This window comes from Leucopleurus acutus (assembly GCF_964270905.1).
Source record: "Leucopleurus acutus genome assembly, chromosome: 16".
NCBI classification, from domain to species: Eukaryota; Metazoa; Chordata; class Mammalia; order Artiodactyla; family Delphinidae; genus Leucopleurus; species Leucopleurus acutus.
Window position 1 is genome coordinate 2637812 of NC_139158.1, and position 15390 is coordinate 2653201.

General features: G+C 41.4%; 1 protein-coding gene across 1 annotated transcript in view; it reads left to right on the top strand.

Moving 5' to 3' along the window:
* Positions 1–15390, top strand: part of SDK1 (sidekick cell adhesion molecule 1) — a gene marked incomplete at both ends in the record, with an annotated part of 817684 nt that overhangs the window by 276378 nt on the left and 525916 nt on the right. Inside the window, one exon of the mRNA XM_082858150.1 lies at positions 7014–7173. Coding sequence (XP_082714276.1) covers positions 7014–7173 — 160 coding nt within the window. The remainder of the gene's footprint in view (positions 1–7013; positions 7174–15390) is intronic.

Consider the following 15390-nt stretch of genomic DNA (forward strand, 5'->3'; position numbering starts at 1 on the left):
CTTTCTAGATGCACTTTTGAATAGAAAATGATGACTTTACCGTGAGATCTAGGAATATGCGGTGCATGGTTTGATCTTCTTTCTGCCTCTGATTACGGTGCCCCCCAGAGGACAGGGGGACAGACACTTGCAAGAGGGATGAACAGTAAGTCTTTTCATTCCTCGTATAGGGTACTCAGGTACCCTATAGGGTACTGGGTATATAGGGTATAGGGTACCCTCTAGGGTACTCAGGTACCCTGGCTTCCCGAACTCCGTCCCTAAGCAGGCTTAGTAGTCGCTGCCACTCCACCAGGCCATTCCTCATCCTCAGAGGCCTCTCCAGGCCTGCGAGGTTGGTCCTGCAGCCCTGCTCACCTTTCACAGCTGGGCCCAGGCACAAACAAACAGATGACTCATAGAAGTTTCCTTCTTAGTTGGGATGGAGAGTGCATTGACCTAAAAAAATTCTCATGTGTCATAAGGGATGAGACAGTTCCTTAACAAGCCTTCAGAAACCTTTGGAAGCCACTGCGTAGCTGCAGCAGCACGGAGATGTACCTGAGCCCTCGTGGCTCCGTACGGCCTTGGGGCCTCAGCCGCTGTGAAGCCCGAGGCTGTCAGCTTGCTCTGGGCACTGGCGCCCCTTCCGCTTCTGTCCTGGCTGATACGCGGACCCTCAGCCGGGGAGGTCTTCGGTCCTGAACCTCATCAAGGGCCCTCTCAGGCAATGGCTTCCTGCCCCTGTGCTCTCACCTCCTGTATTGCCCTTGGCTCGTTGACTAGCCTCTTGCTCCCTGGGCTGTGACCCCTCAGGACAGGGACAAGCTGTATCCCCAGAGCAGCCAGGAGACACTCAGCAAGTGCCTGAGGGGTGATGATGAGCCTTGGTGATGTGGTGCGGGAGCCACTGTGGGCCTCAGTCTTGTGTCCCCCCTTCTGTGCGAAGCTCCGCCAGCTGGGAAGGGGTGAGGGCCTGGCTGCTTGTTGGTCGGAGCTGCTGCAGCGCAGAGTGGAAGGCTGGCTTACAGCCCAGCCTCCAGTCCTGCCCCATCGGAAGTGCTTACGAGAGAGTGAGAGCTGGAGAGCACCGTGTCCCTGTGCTTCGTGGTCATCGTGATAGGTTCTGATGTTTGAAGTCAGACCTGTATATGTTTGTTCAATTGTAGCTACCTGTTGCCCTGAAATTTCTGATTCTCATTCATTTTACAAGGCAGTAGTAGAAATATATAAAGTGACATACAGAGAAGTTGGCTAACTTTTTTAGCCCCAGAATGTGATGGTACATCCTACTATATTTGAAAGTCTATCACTGGAAAATATTTACAAATATTTCTGATAAGCTAGAAGAATGAAGCTTGAGAATTAGCGGGGATGATAGAGCCACCGTCTCTTCCTCTTCCTCCTTTGTCTCCTCCTTTCCTTCTTCATTTCAGCTTAACCACCGAAGGGTTTACATTAGGTGCTCACAGGAAGTGCAGGTTGAAACAGCCTGTCCTAAAGCACATAGAGGACTTTGTCCTGAGACTGTTATCTTCTAGGATCATCCTTCTGCATTGTAGCGAGACCTTTCCAGATTTGCGTATTTAACTATAAGAGAACATATCTAATCATATATTTAAATTTTACCTCAGAAATACATTTACAATGCACAGCAGTTGTTTTAAAAAGATTAATACTACTGTTATGAAAAAAGCACAGCATACTGTGAGATTAAATTCCTGGCTTCGATGGGTGTGCATTATGACCTGCCGGCAGCTGAAATTTGAATGACTCTATTTACCCAAAAGGAGTCTTCTACCCATATTTTTCAGAATAGCTGTTCACAAATGATGGATTATGCCCTGTGCTTTTGTTTTTCACTGGGGTTTGAAAAATAAAACTTTCTGCTAGTGGTAAATTCATAAGCTTGGGGCATGAAAATGTTTGAATTTGATATAAAAGAAGCTTTGAAGGGAAGATGAGTGGTTCAAACCAAAAGATTAGCTGCCCTGGGAAAGTCAGCCGTCAAGAAAGCAGAGTTCAGTAGTACAGAGCCCTGCTCCAGCTGAGTGCTCCCCACGTGCTGTGACTCCCAACCCTTCCCGCTGGACTCTCACCTGGCTGACGGCACTGATGATGATTGCTTACTAAAGTTTATTGTCACCAGAACATGTGGGGCTGCTCTGCTTTAGGACCCCCCTTGTTTGTGGTAGGTTGATTCCTCTACTAAGTGGAAGTGATTAATATTATTTCTTTACTCGTTATCACTTTAAAATGGGGGAGAAGGGGGAAGTTACGGAACAGATTACAATTATTGACGGTCGTGGCTGAAGTTCTCTCATTGGCAGCGTCGCAAGAATCGCTCGAAGTTTGACTTTCCTGGCACCGACTAGGTGCTTCCTATCCATTCTGCCATGAAGGAGTATCTGGTAATAAATCCTCCATAGTCCACTGGGAGCAGATAATTAAAACCCATGGCAAGGCCACTCTTCCTCCTGGTAGGAAAGCCTGGAACCCCAGGACGTGGTTCTGCTTCAGAGCATCTTATCCTCTGGCTTCCCCGTGGAAATGACTTTTATTGTGGCAAATGGGTCATGGTTCCTTTCTGGATGAGCAGAAGACTATCTTCATATTGGACAGGTAAAGTTAAATACATTTACACTATATCTGAAAACCTTAGAAATCCATTTAGGGAAGTGACTTATACATCATAAAATTATGATGTTGTCTTGAGAGAACACCAAGTCCATTCCTCTCCTTTGGATGGACCTTAAATCTGTATTATCCAGACAGACGAGACTCTTTCTTTCATAAATGATTTATGTTGTATTTAATTGAATGTGAAAATGGAAATTTCACAGTTTTTCTTAGTAATTCATTCAGGGTTCCATGAATGTTCATTGTAAGAATACAGAAGCATACTTAATGTCTGCTCATTTTTCCTATTAGTTATTATTTGGGAGAAACACACACACATACACCTCAAAGAGCATCAGGTGGACCACTGACTTGTCCCCAGGTCAGAGTCTCATAATCTTATCTCAGAGGTACCTCAATCATTTTTGTCTTTATGGATCTTTTCAAACTCTTTTCTGTTCCACTTAAGATATATAAAGATCACATGCTTTTGTAGGGGTCTGTGCAGACCTGAATACTATTCCTTCTGTTTCTCTTTCTCTCCCCAGAGCTTTTATGTTTTGTTACCTTTAGGCCCTCTTAATTTCATGATCTACTCTGTATATTTCAGTGGTAAATATTTCTGGGCTCAGAGAGCTAACTATGTTATTCTGCACATCGGCTAATCTATGTTAAAACACTTGTGGCAGTAATTTTAACTTAGACCCTTAGCATTCCAGAACACTGCCATAGTTACCCTCCCTCCTCCCTATAACTAACGTCAGAGTCAGTGCCAACCGTAATTCTTCAGTGTCGCAAGGTATTTGCTTGCCAGCCCTATGAAACCTCTCTTTCTTGAAAATATTTTTTCCTACTAGATCACAATACCCAGCATAATTTGTACACGGTGTAGGCATGTTTAGTAAACGATGAATTCTAGGAAAAATTGAATTATTATGGTATTATTTACATTCAGAACCATCATGTATTAAATCAGTGACGCTCTGTCAACTGTAAAACCAAATTCAGCTTCTTAAGCATCTATCTTGAAGCCTTTTTCTTTCAAAAATACCTGTTTTTTTAATGACTCACTCTTGTAGCACACTGGAACCCTATGAAGGCATTTCTTTTTCTGTTGTTGAATATAGTGCACATGGCAGGGCATTAATAAAGCCAGTAGCTCAGTCAATCCCGAGGTATCAAAGCCATATCCATCACAGTTCAGCTTCATTAGACTGTCTGGGTCGTGGGAGTGTGTGATTTTAGCACAAAGCAAAAAGGGAAATTGGACGCACAGTTGACAATCAAAACCTAAGAATTCACTTGTAACTTAGAGTAGGTGATGTGCGACAGAAGCAGGTGGAACTTCTGGGGTAGGACGGGGGTGACTACTTCCTGCCTTTGCGTTAGGGTTAGGGTCACAGCACCTGACACTTTACCGTTTCTATTCCTGTGCCGGATTTAGACTATAACCTCTAAAGGGACAGAAACTCTGTCTTATTCTTGTTGTATTCCCCATGCTGATTACAGAATCAAGGTGTGTTTCTTGAACGGAAAGTTGTGCATGTCAGAGATCTAAGAATCCTTCTTGAACCTCTCAGTCCTTTACGCCCGTATTCAGTCCATCGTTAAGTCTTTTTTGCCCCCTAGATCTTGTCTTAGAGCCATCCATTTCTGTCTCCACCACCACAGTCACTACTCTTACCTTGACCCAACCCACTGTCACCTTTCAGAGCATTTCCTTGGGTTACTGCAGTGACCTCCTAACTGGTCTATTCCCACTACTCTGGCCCCTCTTAATTCCTTCTCCATGTTGCAGCCAAAATGAACGTTTAACTACATGGCCCCTTCAAAGCCTTTCTGCCGTCCTTTTATATTAATAGCTAATCATCATCGTAATTATACTGACAGTACTTTTGACCAAGGCCTAGAAATAGGGTGGTCATATAATTTATTATTCACGTGAGAAGAACGCTTTTGAATGTGAAGTGGGCACCATTGAAAATCACACAGGGATGATGTGGAAAGAAGACTTGTGTTTGCCTTGCCTGCGAGGCCCTGCTTCCAGTCATTCTCTCTGAACCTACCGAACTGCTGGTGTTTCAGTCTTTTGTGCTTTCCAGGGTTACTCGCCAGGTTTGCTACCACCGCAGGGCCTTTGCGCGTGGTGTGTTGGAGTATCGACAACTACTGATCTTTTCGCTCTCAGCTCCTGCGCGGCACCTCACTGAGGCGGTTAATTCGCCGTATTACAGGCTCTTCCTACCTCACAGACACAAGCCAGCATTCATTTATTTGGGTAAATAAATAGCAGGAGACTGGCAACATTGTATTACCGACGTACCAATTACGGAATGCAGTGAGCAGCACAATGGCAAAATAAACTCTCTATTTAAATTCTATATATTCAGTACAGAAGAAACCAGCTATACGCACAATTTAATGTAAAAACAGTCTCAATTTTGGCACTGTTAATATGCTATTTGATGATTAATTTGAAAAATACAGTAATTTAAAAGTCCAGTTTGGTAATTCTACAAATTTATCAAAAATTAGAAGTTAAGATAAGGATTCTTTTATTCATTCATTCATTCATTCATTCTATGCTGGGTCTTGGTTGCAACACACAGGATCTTCGTTGCCACATGTGGGATCTAGTTCCCTGACTTGGGATTAAACCCGGGCCCCCCTGCATTGGGAGCGTGAAGTCTTAACCACTGGACCACCAGGGAAGTCCCATTAAGATAGGGATTCTTGAGAAGAAAATTTCTCTATTGAGAAACCTGTGACATTTAGAGTCATAATATATAGGATATCTGGATTCTGGAACAGATTATCTGGGGTTTAAATCATGATTGTACCACATACTGTCTGGGTGGCCTTGAACAAGTTAGTTTCCCTATGCCTCTCTTTACCCATTTGTAAAATGGGTATAATAATGGCATCTATTTTGTAGGGCTTTCATGAAAATTAAATCAAGTAATACATATAAAGCACTTGGAACAGTTTCCGGCATAGTAGATACTCAGTGAACACTAGCTATTACTGTTAATTTTGTTATTATTGTATTTATTCATTGAACGAATATTTATTCAGTATCTACTTTGTTCCTGGCATTGGTTTAGAAATTCAGAAGTGATTGAGATCGTGCATGGGGATCCACTGGGTATAAGTCACGGTTTGTTAGGGCGTGTTGGTGGGAGGAGCTTGGTGAACCTGAAGGATGGGAATGCATCAGCTTTTTGCAGGGAGCTGGGGAGGAGCACTCGGGGTGGAGGAGGAACACAGGCAAGCCCCCCCCCCCCCCCACCAGGGAGAAAGGGCTTAGCCTGGCTTAAGAGTGAAAAGCAGAGTGTGCTGGAGTGTTCATTCCTGAGTCGAGAGGGTAGGAGGCCTGCAGGATAGACACACCGGATTATGCGGGTGTACCCTGGGGATTTTATTAGAAAAATGATAGAGCTAGAACTGCAAATAAGTCTCCTATGTTCATACACTTTTTAAAAATTAAGGAAGCATCATACAAAAATTGCACAAGTCAGGTACAGGATGATTTTCTATGAATTTTCACAAAGTGAATGGCCCCGTGTAACCATGTTGAGAAATGGATCTTGTGCTCTCCACGAGCTGCCCTGTTACACACCTGCCACCATCCCCATCCCCCAGAGGTAACAACACTCACCCTGACTGACCTCTAACACCACAGACTAGTTTCGCCTGGTTTTGAACTTTTCTGAACTTTTGCATGGAAGCATATGCTCTAATTTTTTCCTGTCTGGCTTCTCTCACTACACATACATCTCCATCCGTGGTGTTGTGTGTTGTGTGTAGCAATAGTTGGTTCGTTCCTGTTGCTGCAGGCTGTTCCACTGTATGAACACACATGGGTTTCCAGTGTGATAGCCCCCTGGATGTCACTGAAGGAGACAGTGTGTGTGTGAGATGGAAGCTGGATTGTGATGCATGTCATTTATGCATATGTGTTAATCTATATGTATATGTGCTTATCCTAGTTACCTTTTTTTTTTTTATAACTAAGTGAAGGTTATATTTTTCTTTTAGAGCCAAGGTATATACCCTTGATTGTTACTTTGAGAATATAATGCCTAATTAAAAGCAAGGCTTGCATCAGCAGAGATTGCCCAGTATGCCGTAAGTAAGTATTAATCACAAGTGGAAATAACTTGGATGAACTTGTCAGGTGCTTTCACATGGTGCTGTCATAGAGCATTCAGCCTTTTGAAGTATTGTCTAGGGTATTGCAGGTTTCTAGGGGGTCAAGGATAATTTGCTACTTAATTGGGCCAAATAGCCATCATTTCTGCTTTTTAAAATTAGGTCTGTTTAAACAAGTGATTGATTAATTGGATGAATGACATTTTCATGTGTACTTCATTCAGTTTTTTTCCTTTCTTTCTCTTTTTCCTTTAACATTTCAGATGACGTTGTGCCATATTTTAAAACAGAGCCGGGCCTTCCGCAGATTCACCTGGAAGGGAACCGTCTCGTTCTCACTTGCCTCGCTGAAGGGAGCTGGCCCTTGGAATTCAAGTGGATGCACAACGACAGTGAGCTCACCACCTACACCAGCGAATATAAGTAATTGAGTGCTTGAAAATAAGGTTCCATTTCAGGTTGATGTGTCTAGAATATTTGCCTATTGGCCATAATAGCGCAAGCTGGGGGAAATATTGGATTTAATTTGTAAGGCATTAAGGATTAAAGGCATAGATTTGAACATATAATCAGAATGTGATTTACTGTTCTGATACAGGTTGTATGCACACTTAGGAAGCCTGTCGTTATATTTGTGAAAGTAAGCCCGGTAGTGAAACCACCAGACCAAAGAAGCTGTAGTTACAGAGGAATGCAAGCAGCAGCTTTAGCCTGGTAGATTTGACTTCTTGTGGCAGCTCTCCCACCCACCAGTATTGTTCCTGTCTGAGGAGCGTAAATGCTTAAACAGATACCTTTAGGTCATAGCTTCTGGAGCTCTGATTAGTCAACAAATGCCTTCCTGGCTAACTTTCAGAGTTGGGATGGGAAAAAATGGAACTATGGGAGGATGGACATGAGTACAGCGTCTACACTGAGCAGGAAAAATGAATATTTATTGAACACCTGCCCTGTGCTAGGTACTGGGGACTGCGTACAGAGGACGGAGATGGGGGAACCTGGAGATCAGGTTATATCTGAGGTGCAGCTTCACCCAGGAAGCATCAGGATCAGCTTCCCAGCCCTACCCCCTTGCAGTGCTTGATGTTTTTCTAGTTTTGTATCTTTTCACCTCCTGTTCTATGTGAGGATTATGCTGGATACTCCAGTTCTGAGTGGGATGGAGAATTAGCAACTGCCTAAACCAGTCCCAGAGGTCCCCAAATCAGCGGAAATCAGCAGTACCATGCTCTTATTTAAATGAAATAAGAAAGAGAATTGGCTGTCTAGAGATATTTTTATTTATTTATTTAAACATAATCTTCACTCTTGATTTATTTTTGGCTGCGTGGCATGTGGGATCTTAGTTCCCCAACCAGGGATCGAACCCATGCCCCCTGCAGTGGAAGGGCAAAGTCTTAACCACCGGACCTCCAGGGAAGTCTCTAGAGATATTTTATATAGAGTAATGATCTTCTCAACATAGGGCATAGCCCACCATGCACTCTTTACCTCAGAAGTTATAATATGGTGGTCCATGAACCACATTCAGCCTGCCTGGAACATGGTATGGGTATTTAAAAAATCAGTTTAAAAATATATGTGGATATATGCACAGTAGATATTTCTTAATTGATTGCCAGAATTTAACACTTGTAAGATTTCACATAAAAATCTGCTTTTCAGTCCCTCTTGAACAGTCAGCAGGCATGGCTTCCTGGGTTTGCAGCCCCACACAGAAGCTGGCGCTGGCAGTGCTGTCCTGGGGTACAGGCATGGATACCCAGTTCTCAGCACTGTCTGGTCCCCAACTTGTGCCCTACTTGCTTTGCCCAGTCCCATTATCCACCTGCCCTGTTTAGACAGAGGAGTTTGTGTCCTCCTCTTTCATCATTAGGCCTGTACTGTCAGAGGATCTGCTGTTGTGAGAACAATTTATCATAATAGTTAAGAGCTTGTTGAAATCAAACAGACCTACGTTTGAATCTGAGCTCACCACCAGTTAGTGTTAGCGGTATGACCTCGGGCAAGAAGCCTGTTAGCCCCACTTTCAGTATCTGCAAAATGGGGTGATCAAACCTCATTTGTGGTGGTGTGAGCGTTAAAAGGCTCTAATGTATGTAGAACAACATATTTTCTGGCCCACCAGCAATCAGTTAATACATTCTGTTAAATTCTATTTTATCATAATATGACATGGGGCTTGGTTTTTTAGAAGGGGTATTAGAAAGCAAAAAAAAAAGTGAGCTTAGAAATGAGAACCATTATGAGCAGTGGGCTTCGATGGCAGAGGACTTGAGTTCAGATACTTCTATTCAACTTATTATCTGTTTGACTTTGGACAAGTTATCTAACCAGTTTGATCTTACTTTTCCCATCTGCAAAATGGGTATAATAAAACCCACCTTAGAGGGTTCTCATAAAAACTAAATGATACCATGTTTCGTATGCCCCAGGAAGAAGGAAGTGAAGTTTCAAAAGAATCCATATTGTTTTTCCTCATAAAAAGAAGTAGTGATGTGGGTGATCTGTAACAGTGGTCTTAAACCTGGGGTATATGCCGTGGATAGTGGCAAAGGAACAGTTTTTTAGATCTTCAGTTTCCACGTGCATGTTTTCTGAAATTGAGCTACCTGAGAACATGCTTCTGTGTTGGCACCTGCCAGTTCTCTTTTCATACCTGCTTTGTGTTATCTCTTCCACTTCTCAAAAGAAGGACACGCCTTTCCCAGTGAGTCATCTGTGAAACCACACCTTCAGGGTGCAAGACAAGCACAGTTTAAAATATTGGGCTTGAAGAAGCCTCTTTTAAACATCCCATAGAAGAGCTCCTTGCCTTCACTCTATACATACTACTTTTAAGGGCAGAGTATGACACTAGAAATGGGATCTTTTGACCAATCTTGGGGTTTTCTTAATTCAGATGTGTAGGTGGTCAGCAAGAACTGTACCCTTTTTTTGTGAACAACCTTCCCTTTTCCTTTCTCCAGCCATCATCAAAGTATATATTGTGCCTCAAGGAACGTTTATGAGAACAAAGCAGAGAAACATCTGCAAGAGTTACCGCGGGCAAGAGGCACCTTGTTTTATCCAGGCTGCAGACTTAGTGGAACGCGCTGTGGTGTACACACACTTCCACATAATAGAATTAGAATTTTCAAGATGTGTTAGAAATAAAAAGCCCTTTGAGAAATACTCTTCCCTGAAACACACTTGTCTTCGTTTCACCTACCGAGGAGTGAAAAGAGCTCGGGGAGGCTTCAGTGATAGTTCTGTTTATTTTCATCAGCTCAGCGTGCCCTCCTGATGTAGAAGGACCATGCACTATAGGAAAGTTAGTGCTTTATATTTTCTCATTCATTCGGAAGACACTTTCGTTAACTTTTGCAAAAAGATATCATTTGCTGTTCTAAATCCATATGCATTTTTATCACTTCAGTGTGTTTTGCTTGCTGGTGTGCAGCAGCCTCTTCTCTACTTGTTCATGTCTTCGTGTACTCGTTAGGTTTAAGTTAACTGTATGCACATATGTGGCCAGTACCTTCTTTTCTTTTTGTAGTAAATTTCTGTCCAGTTCTGTTCATTCTAATAGTAAGTGACTTTCCATTCAATAAAATGTGAAGTAATTGAATAAACAGCCACTTTCAAAAGACATATCTCCTTCTAAGTTTTTAATGTTTAATAATTATTTTTCAAAATTTGTAATACATTGATGTTGTTTTCATTAGCTGTGTGGTAATAATAATTACAATCCACAAGTAATCCAGATGAAATTTTTTTTAAGTGCTTAGACTGTTTTGACAAAAGGAAATTCTTTTTAAATTACCATTTATTTGTATATTTTTATTTCAGAGAAGTATGTTGAGTAATAAATAATATCTTTCAGGCATAGAAAAATGTTACATTAGAATAAAATTCTGTGGGATAAATGGATTTAATACTCAAGTTCAAAGAGTAAAAAGAAACAGTATGAAAGCTCTGTCAGTTTTTTTTTTTTTTTTTTTTTTTTTTGCAGTACATGGGCCTCTCACTGTTGTGGCCTCTTCTGTTGCGGAGCACAGGCTCCGGACGCGCAGGCTCAGCGGCCATGGCTCACAGGCCCAGCCACTCCGCGGCACGTGGGATCTTCCCGGACCGGGGCACGAACCTGTGTCCCCTGCATCGGCAGGCGGACTCTCAACCACTGCGCCACCAGGGAAGCCCTCTGTCAGTTCATTTTTAAGAAATAGAAAGTGTGTATATCAAAATCATTATATTAACTTCCATTGGATACATTTAAAACAGTGTGTGACCGTTTTATTTTAAAACATACACTATGCCATTATTATATATGCAACTATTTAAACTTCTATATGATAGAACAATTTTGGTGTCAACTTAAAAATATGCGAGGAGGGCTTCCCTGGTGGCGCAGTGGTTGAGAGTCCGCCTGCCGATGCAGGGGACGCGGGTTCGTGCCCCGGTCCGGGAAGATCCCACATGCCGCGGAGCGGCTGGGCCCGTGAGCCATGGCCGCTGAGCCTGCTCGTCCGGAGCCTGTGCGATGCAACAGAAGAGGCCACAACAGTGAGAGGCCCGCGTACCGCAAAAAACAAACAAACAAAAAATATGCGAGGAGATTGAGCTCTTTTTTGCCTTGCTCTTTGCATCAGCTAATTTACCTGTTAACCTGACACACCCTGGATAATCCTCAAGAAGACAAAGCATTGTTGCTTGATTGAAGCAGGATTGAGAAGGTGGTTCATTATATATGCACCATTAAAACAGGGTAGATGCTTCACTACCATTTCACCAGAAACTCGTTAAGAAGATATTGGTGATTCTGAAGCAAAAACGATTTAGGTTAGACGTGATAAATTATATTCTGTTCACTGAAGGCTTCAGACACTGAGATGGGTTATTAAGGATCCATTGTATTTTGTCATCATTTTTTTCAAGATATAAAACCTGTCTAAAAATCTGACGCTATTTTTTCAAATTACTGTTTCATCTGCTTCCTTCCAATAATCACCTTCAGCTGTCATATGTTAACCTTCAGGAGGCTGCTGTAAGTCTCAAATTGGAAAACATACTCTATAAAAACGGTAGCTGTTTCCTAACTCCACCCTTTGGTGTCAGTTATGAAAGTGCTAACCCTAAAAAAAGCAAATATTTAATATAAATTCAGCTTTTCCGTCTTTGACAAAAAATAACGTTTTCTTTGCTGCTTGTGTTATAAACTACACAATGAATTTTAGTAAGTTTCAAATGTTATATTCATATTGATGCTTATATCCATGTTTAGGACAGGTGGCTACACTGAGAAAATGAGAGTAGTTCAGTAATTAAACAAAGTTGCTTAAGTGTCATAGGCAGATTTGTATCCATTTTTTTCCCCCAGCAAATAGTTACTGTAAATTATTTTTTCTACTTTGGGATAAAGAATATTTTGTAATTATATTCAAAATATATATATGCCCAAAATTTCTAGTGCTAGGCACAATACTCGTTCCAGCAGGAGGAATAATTGGATACTCTAAACTGCAGAAAATCTTATAGTCTCCTTACATGATCTGCCTCTGGTTCAATTTCTGTTACAGTATAAACAGTAGAAATTTGATGGATAGTTATCTTTTTATTTCAGTAAAAAACAGGAATGGTTAAGGGAAAATTTACTTTTTCTTATGTCCTATAAAAGGATGAAAATTCTACAATATCAGTAAAATTTATTAAATACCTGGGAATAACCTTTATAAGAAATGAGTAGAACATGAAGAAAAGTAGAAAACCTCACTGAGAGAGTTGAAGGAGAATTCTAGATAGGTAATCTAAACAACCGTAACACTGGACAAGGTATATGGAATAATTGTTTTCAAGATACTGGACGTCAGGCAACCGAAGGTGTAATGGCTGAGAGATGGAAAACCAACAGGGTGAGCCCTGTGGTTGCTCGGCTTACTGCCCTGAGAGAATTTCCAGGTGTGGCACAGAGAGGGAGAACACAGGTGTAACCTGGAGGGATCCCTGCGGTGAAGGGAGCCGAAAGTTCAGAGAGATCAAGGCAGAGTACTGGAGAGGAGAGAGCTGTAGAGAGAGTGAACTCTGGAGATCCTCAGAGGTTCTTTGTCTCGTATTTAGCAGATTATTCACCAGCACGTTCATGTAAAGAGACTGCTCAAGACCAGGACCCAGGGACCCAAAAAGTGGAGGCAGTAGTTCCCCAGGTTCACACAGCGTGGGGTTCAGTGCCTCTTCTCAGCAGCCAGACTGAAAAACTTTGTAATCCATGGGGTTATTGGATAAGGGTACACAGAAGTGTCCTGGGTCTGTAGTGGGGGTTACTAACCCCAGACCGAATACAGCTCTGGTCCTGCCTAAGAAATCTTAAAAGCAAGACCAGAAAGGATCAGACCGTTTCCAGGTATCTTTGCGGCACTGGAGAAGGAAGCTCAGGAATATTTATAGGAATACAGAAATATCCAGCACCAAAATTTACAATGTCTAGAATCCAATCAGAGATTATCAGGCATGTAAAGAAGGAAAGCGTGACCCAAAATGAGAAAAATCAATCAACTGAAACCAAACCAAAGCTGACACAGATGTTAGGGTTAGCAGAGAAGTGCATTGAAACGTCATAACTGTACTCCATGTGATCAGAATGTCTGAGATGAAAAACACATTGGATAGGACTAGCAGCAGATTAGACATGCAGAAGAAAATATGAGTAAACTTTAAAATATAGCAATATAACTCTTCAAAATGAAAGGCAGATAGGAAGAAAAAGAAGTCAAACACAATGAAAAGACCATTAGTGAATTACAGGACAACGTCAAATGGCCTAATATATGTATAACTGGAATCCCAAAGGAGGCAGGGGTGGAAAAGTATTTGAATAAATAATACTGAAAAATTTTTACATTTGATGAAAACTACAAACTCATCAATGCAAGAAGCTCAACAACAGATCCCAGTAATGGAGTTACTAGCCACTGCAATAAGAAAAAGAAATAAAAAGCATCTAGATTGTAAGAGAAGATGTAAAAATGTATTTTACTGAGGGTTACATGATTGCAGAAAATGTGATATTATCTTTAAAAAGCTGCTAAAATTTATGTGTTTAGCAGTGTTACAGAATACAAGATGAGCATACAAAAATCTGTTATATTTCTGTATACTAGGAAAGAATAATCTGCAATTTATTAAAATTTATAAGTTTTATTAAAAATATCTTATATATTTTTAAAATATCTTCAAAAATCTTAGAGATAAATCTGACATGGAATTTGCAACATTTTTACACTAAAAACTATAAAGCGTTGCCTAAGGAAATAAAAGAAGACCTAAATAAATGGACAGATATTCCCTGTTCATGTGTCTGAAAATTCAGTATTACTGCCGTGTCAGACTTTCCCAGATTGATCCCTTGCCCATATCCTTTAGGCTTGAGACCCTGAGACAGAACTTCATCACTAAGCCATGAGTTAGACTCCTATACCTGTTTTTTTATTTTGTTTTGTTTTGTTTTGAATCTGCTGAGTCCCCTACTCATCAGGAAAGGTCCGTTTAATTGAGAACCCTTTTCTTAAGTGAAACGCAACCAGTTGGTTTCTTCATCAACCAGCCAAACTGAGTGCGACTCCCACCTACAGCTTCCCACAAAGGGCTGAGTTCCCCAGGTTGTTGACCTTCAGTTTTCTTAACCTTGTTTACAGTCATTCTTTTCTCCTGGTTCACTCTTCATTGGTCCTGTCCTCTGGGAGCTGCCCAGCTCACAACAACAACAACAGGTTGTATTTTGGTTCAAATGAACTAGTCTTGCCCATTTTGACTAAGTATTGGGTTGGCCAAAAAGTGCCTTCAGTTTTTAAGTAAAAATAAAAGACACATTTTTCATTTTCACCAAGAACTTTATTGAACAACGTATTCACGCATTTGTTCCACTACCTTCTGCCGTTTTTCAGGCAACTTCATAATTCCGTCTTCCCAAAACTTTCTATCTTTTTGAGCAAAGAACTGTTCCAGGTGCTTTTATAGTCTTCCAGGGAATTGAAATTTTTTCCATTAAGAGAATTTTGTAATAGACCTAAATAAATGGAAATCCAAAGGTGCAGTGTCTGCTGAATACGGCAGATGAATCAGAACTTCGCAGCCAAGCTTTGGCAGTTTTCGCCTGGTCATCAAAGAAACAAGCAGCCTTGCGTTACCCTGACGGAAGATTATGCGTTTTCTGTTGACTGATTCTGGACGCTTTTCGTCAAGCGCAGCTTTCAGTTGGTCTAATCGGGATCAGTACTTGTTGGAATTAATCGTTTGGTTTTCCAGAAGGATCTCATAATAGAGGACTCCCTTCCAATGCCACCATACATACAACATCACGTTCTTCGGATGAAGACCGGCCTTTGGTGTGGTTGGTGGTGGTTCATTTTGCTTGCCCCACGATCTCTTCCATTCCACAGTATTGTATGGTATCCACTTTTCGTCGCTCATCACAATTTGTTTTAAAAATGGAATGTTTTCATTACATTTAAGTAAAGAATCACATGTGGAAATACAGTCAAGAAGGTTTTTTTTCGCTTAACTTATGTGGAACCCAAACGTCAAAGCGATTAACATCACCAAGCTGGTGCAAATGATTTTCAACGCTTGATTTGGATATTTTGAGTATGTCGGCTATCTCCTGCG